Genomic DNA, 6287 nt, shown 5'->3' on the forward strand with positions numbered 1-6287 from the left:
GGTTCCTTGGTTCAAGGTTTCTCACAGGCTGCTGCAAGTCCAGGACTGTGGTCCCCTCAAGACTAGATGGAGAGATGATTCACAACCAAGCTCATTCACATGGCTGTTGGCACCATTCAGTTCCTCAAAGGGTGTTGGCCAGAGGCCACCCTTAGTTCCTTGCCACTTGGACTTCCCCATAAGGCAGCTCACACATGGCAGCTGGCTTCATCAGAACCAGCAAGTAAGAAGAGCCCCAGAGAGGGAGAGAGTAAGAGAACAAGATAAAAATCACAGTCTTATGTAACCTAATCTTAGAATCACCCATTGCTTTTGCCATATCCTACAGTCGCCCCTCGGTATACGCAAGGGATTTGTTCCAGCATCCCTGTGTATACCCCAATCCGTGCATGCATACTTAAGTTCTGCAGTTGACCCTGCAGAAGCCACATATTTGAAAAGCTGACACTCCTTATATGTGGATTTCTCATCTCGCAAATAACATATTTTCAATCTACACGTTTGTTTGAAAAAAATCCATATATAGGTGTCCTGTGCTGTTCAAACCCATGTTGTTCAAGGGTCAACTGTATTTCTTAGAAGTAAGTCACTAGGTCCACCACTTGAGGGGACAGGATTGCACAAGGGTGTGAATACTAGGAGATGGGGTTCATCTCAGAAGCTGTCTACCACTGTGATGAAAGGGTAATTCAGTGGGGGTGCATGAGCAAATTCACAAGTAAAGATGTTTTGGGCTAGGTGAAAAGAGGTTTTAGATAGATACATCTCTTAAACAAATGACACCTAAGCACAGCTGCTTGCATACAGTAGGTGCTAAATAATTACTGTTATTCTTTCTTTTACTTTTTCATTTGGGAATAATCTCTAAGTTAAAGTTGCAAGAAGAGTGAAAGAATTTCATGTACCTTTTACAGATTCACCGTTTATCAATAATTATATTTTGAATACATTATAAAATATGTCACATGGGAGGACAATATTTGTAACCATCAAAACTTTGGGGCCTGGTGAGAGGTGTAGGCTGGAGTCATATTGGATCTCTGCATATGGAGTTGTCATCTCTCAAATGCTTGCTTCTTCCCCTTCTTCCTCCAGAAAATCCTGAGCGAGCAGCTCTGTACTTTGTTTCTGGTGTGTGCATCGGGCTGGTGCTGACCCTGGCTGCTTTGGTGATAAGGATCTCTTGCCACACAGACTGCAGGCGGCGTCCTGGGAAGAAGTTCCTGCAGGACAGAGAGAGCAGCAGCGACAGCAGCGACAGCGAGGACGGCAGTGAGGACACCGCGTCCGATCTCTCCGTGCGGAGACACCGCCGCTTCGAGAGGACTTTGAACAAGAACGTGTTCACCTCCGCGGAGGAGCTGGAGCGCGCCCAGCGGCTGGAGGAGCGCGAGCGCATCATCAGGGAGATCTGGATGAATGGCCAGCCTGAGGTGCCTGGGACCAGGAGCCTGAACCGCTACTATTAGGGAGCAGCAAGACCCCGGACACCACTGGAGGCCGCCTGGAAAGGAGAGCGTCTGCAGGGACAGTGGGCACAAGGAACTGAACCCAGCTCTGCTAATATTGTGATTTCAGAGAAAAAGCAGGACATGCCCCTTTTCTAGCCAGGAGGATTGCTCCTTTTTGGCCAAATGTGTGGAGAAGTAGAAAAATCAAAGTAGTTCATCAACCTTTCCAGGTCTTGGAATGGTGCTGAAAAACCCTCTCCCACACTGTGGATGGAGATCGGAGAAACGCGACTGTGGTTTCTCTTGATTTCTGAGGATCTCAGAAGTTTCAGCAGACTTCCTTGCTCTGTGTTATTCCTTTGCAAAAGGAAAGATCATTATAGCATGAGGGCTGGGAATAGCAGGGTGAACTTAACCCAATAAATGCAATTTCCTAAATGACTTCATGCTATGGAGGTGATTCTGATTCAAATAGCATGATCCATGCTTATTATTTAAGGCTGATTTTTAAAATCTTGTGTTGCAAGGGCAACCTCGTCCATTTTAACTGACACCTCAGGGATTAAAATCCTATTTTTTAGTGTAGTTCCCACCTCATTCATGAAAATGAATAGAACTATTGTCTTATGGGAGATGTGTCAGTGAACTAGAAACTGTCAATAACCTCAAAGGATGAAGGGTTTTTATTTTAAATAGTTTATAAAATATATATTGACATGCATATTTGAAAATGCTGCACAAAAATAAAAGTGGTGCGTTTTCCCCCTCTTTGGAGACAAGAAAATTTTATTATGACTCTAGATAATTGTGATTTTAAACACTTTTTTTTTTTTTTAATTTGGATTTCAAAGAAAAGAATGGAAATGAGAGGTAAGGATTAAAGCCAAAGTTAGGATGGGAATAAAAAAAATAAAGATTACATAAAATCTTTTTGGTCGCATGTCTGTCTCTGTGGTTACCCTTACCTTAAATGACAACCCTTTTATATACGTGGGTATGGGCTTTTGCTGGGCCCCTCAAGGATTAGAGTGGGGAGATGGTTCCTGTGTGATAATGGGCTTTTCACTTTCTGTAGGTTATATGTATGATTGCTATAGTTGAGTTGTTAAGCAGATAGAGGAATAGAAGACTTACCTAAAGCTAGAAATAAGATGGTAGCCCTTATATGAAAAGAAGTTGGTAGGGAAGGAGGAGAAGCCAGGCTCTGCCAATTTAGAAATCGGTTACAGAGGACAAAACATCCCCTAAGCTGGTAAACAGGAAGAGTGAGACCTGTCTCTGTTGACTCCCTTCTCTTGCCATGGAGTAGATTCCTAATCAGTCTATCTGGGTGCTCCAGGGCCTTCCTGCTCGGAGGATCTCCCCTGTTCATTGACTTCGTCACCATGCTTAAGAGGATGGTCAGGAGACTTCCTTTGGTGAGGTCTCCACTGCTTTAGCAACCCACTTTTTGTTGTAAGGACTCTTGGAGGGCTCTCTTAAGAACTGAACACTCATAATTATAATCTTTGCTTGCCAAGGGGGCAATAAAGTTCACTTGCAACACTCAGTCGCTGGCCTGATTATATAATTTTGGGTGGCTAGCAACATTGGCTAGCTAGCTACCAGTGCCAAAAATCTTGCTGAGTCAGCATCTCTGAATCTAGATCCCTGCCCTTGCGGTTTCAGTCCGTTAGCAACAATTGCAGGAATCATCTGATTCCCCTGGGCTTTAGATTAACGTCATCTATCCTTGTCTCCACCTTTTAGAAAAATGGAACAATTGGGAGCTGATTTCCATCACCAGGGAGCATCAAAGCTGAGTATGGGGTGGGATTACGAGCCTTATTGGGCAGGGACTGCAGTAGCAGAGGTGTTTGGGAGTGCTCCAGGGCAGATGCCTGTCTCAGTTCTCACTCCCATATCCTTTTGACCAAGTCCATAATGTTCTTGTAATTATGGTGGTGGGGACATTGCCTGAGGCATAAAATACACTAGGTAGCAGCTGCTTCACTTTTATATAACAAGGAGTACAGCTTTTCAACCTTCCCTATCTTGATTCAACCAATTCCACATTTTAGGTTTATCACTTCACACCTGGTTTTAGTTTCTGTATTAGAACATTTGCATTTGCAACAGAAAGATATTCCACTTAAGAGCATTTATTGATTCACACAACTGGAAGGTCATGGCTGGATCTGAGGCTTCAGAGATGACTGGATCCAGGATCTTAAATGCTACCAAAAAGTTGGTCTTTCTCAGCTCTCCACTTTGCTTCCTTCTGCTGCTGGTTTCATTGTCTTCTACTGCAGATGAAACTGTAACACACTTGTACAATATAGTGTATTGGGGTGCTTGCTTCTGATCAAGCCCCCACACAGCTCACAGACTATGTATGTGCATATTTGGCACAGGTTCATGGCTTGTTTAGCTCAGAAGTCAGAAGCAAGACACAACGTGGAAGGGATGCTTTTGGTGCCAGTTTCCTGGTCTTTGGAAGTTTCACAGAGAAGCACTAGCTGACAAAATTCTGAGATAACTTTACGAACTAAAGATGACTTAGGAGTCCAAGAAATCCTCTTCAGGCATTAGTGCTCCCACCAACTTCTCTTAAGAGCCTCTTCCTGAGCCGCAAGGGACAGGTGGTCATTTTCAACTCATGGCATCTCTAAACGCACTTAGCTGAACCTTTGCCTTGTGGCAGGGAGCACACCAAAGGGACTTCGGAAATAACACAGTTTCAATAAGGACAGAAGAGAAAAGAAACACCTTGCTCTGTGGCTTAAAATATAAAATCACAGGAAGGACTCTATGGTCTGGCTTGTGTAGGTCCATGGATGAAATCACCGGTCATCGTGTGCCAGAGACTGAGCTTCTCTAAGAAGAAAGTGGAGATAAGATTCTAGGCAGGCACTCGCAGTAGCCACTGCACCACTCTTTTCTGTCTTTCTTGGTTTTCCTACTCTCTCTCTTGGTTTTTCTTTTTTAGTTTTCTTAATGCTTTATCTTCTTTTCCTCAACCCCTTCAATATGGGTCCATCCTTCTAACCTTGAAGAGCTGATCTTCTCACCCTACATCCTGAGATATCTCATATATTGCAGTGACTCTAAGGATAACCTACGCACTGATGACTTGAAAAATCTCATTCCAGTCCTGACGAAGTTTCAGACACATATAGCCCACTGACCTCAACCACAGGAGACAGTTGTCCCACAGGATAAATTTGGCAGTGTCAGGAAGACATTTTGGTTGTTACTGCTGGGTGCATGGGATGCTATTTGTATCTAGTGGCTAGAGGCTAGGAATGCTACTAGACATTTGATAATGCCAAAGCCAGCCTTTCAGTCCTCTCCACCAACACCCCAGCAGTGAGTGAAGAAATCTCCAAGTTATTCCAGCCCCCAGGCATATGACTCTTTCCAACCAAAGCCTTAGACATTGACAAATAGAGATAAATCACCCCTGTTGAGCCCTGTCCAACTTCTTAGTTCATAGAATCCATGAACACAGTAAATTGATGGTATTTTTATGCCTCTAAGTTTATTTTCCCACTTTTATGAAGGAAAAATATGTTACCATACAACCTCTACCATAAGATTGGCCGCCCTGGGGAGTCCTTTTTACATGTAGCATGTTATGAATGTATTACTGTTCCCAAAGGATAGAGGAGCAAACATTTCTACATGCAGTATGCCCCTAAGTTTACAATAGATAGCTGGACAACTTCCCAAAACTGCACTCACCTTCCCCCCAGACCTATGTCTCTACCTATATTTTCTGTCAGTTAATGATACGGTTTGGATCTGTGTCCCTGCCCAAATCTCATGTCGAATTGTAATCTCTAATGTTGGAGGACAGGCCTGGTGGGAGGTGATTGTATCATGGAAGCGGGTTTCCCTCTTTCTGTTCTTATGATAGTGAGTTCTCATGAGATCTTGCTGTTTAAAAGTCTGTAGTACCACCTCTTCTCTCTCTTCCTCCTGCTCCCACCATGTAGGATGTGCCTGCTTCTCCTTTGCCTTCTGCTATCATTGTATGTTTCCAGAGGCCTCCCAACCATGCTTCCTATATAGCCTGTCGGATGATGAGCAAATTATTCCTCTTTTCTTTGTAAATTATCCAGTCTCAGGTAGTTCTTATAGCAATGTGAGAGTGGACTAATACAGTTAATGACAAGGCAAGTTACAAGGTTACCCAAATCAGAAGCCTGGGACCATTCCAGTTTCCTTCTTTTCCTTGAAGCTTCACATATAACAATTAACAATCTTCCCAATTTTAAGTCATTAATATTTCTTGCATTGATTCTTCCTTTACAGCTTAGTTTAAGCCCTTATCATCTCCTGCCTCAACAATTGGAAAAGCCTCCAAATTGTTATCTAAGTCTTGCCACCATCAAAGCCATACTGAATACAGCTACCAAGGTGACCTCTATTAAATGCATGGCTGCTCATATACCAATCTCTCTTTCAAATCTCCCATTTTTTCCCCATTGCCTATTTAAAATGTCCAAATACTTCTACATAACATACTGGGCTCTCCATAGAAGGCTCCTGCAGCTCCATCACCTGCCCCTCCTTGCTCATTCCTTTACATTCTGATAATATCGAATTGCTTATAGTTCTCTTCTACACTTTTTATCCCAATTGTTGCTTCTGTCTAAAATAACTTTCCCTCTTTCTCCCACTTTTCTACCTATCCTCAAGGCTCAGCACAAGTGTTTCCTCCACCAGGAAGCCTTCCAAGACTTCTCCAGGCTGGGCTAAGTATTGTCCTCTAAGTTTCCACATATCCTGTGCTTGTTATGCTCCTTGTTCCTACTATACTGTTGTGAAATTGTTCACTTGTGCCTCAAAGGC

General features: G+C 43.3%; 1 protein-coding gene and 1 non-coding gene across 9 annotated transcripts in view; one reads left to right on the plus strand and one right to left on the minus strand.

The window, feature by feature from the left end:
- The window catches only part of EVA1A (eva-1 homolog A, regulator of programmed cell death), a 154473-nt gene extending 152093 nt beyond the window's left edge, over positions 1-2380 (plus strand). For all 8 annotated transcript variants that reach the window (XM_063648576.1, XM_054474886.2, XM_054474883.2 and 5 more), the window contains one exon: positions 1096-2380. In XM_063648576.1, coding sequence (XP_063504646.1) covers positions 1096-1469 — 374 coding nt within the window. In that variant the 3' untranslated portion in view covers positions 1470-2380. The remainder of the gene's footprint in view (positions 1-1095) is intronic.
- Positions 2381-4985: 2605 nt separating this feature from the next.
- On the minus strand, positions 4986-5120 carry LOC129031009 (small nucleolar RNA U109). Its single transcript, XR_008500892.1, has one exon. It is a non-coding gene; the product is annotated as a small nucleolar RNA U109 (small nucleolar RNA).
- Positions 5121-6287: the final 1167 nt, after the last annotated feature.

Source organism: Pongo pygmaeus, chromosome 12, assembly GCF_028885625.2.
Source record: "Pongo pygmaeus isolate AG05252 chromosome 12, NHGRI_mPonPyg2-v2.0_pri, whole genome shotgun sequence".
Classification (NCBI taxonomy): domain Eukaryota; kingdom Metazoa; phylum Chordata; class Mammalia; order Primates; family Hominidae; genus Pongo; species Pongo pygmaeus.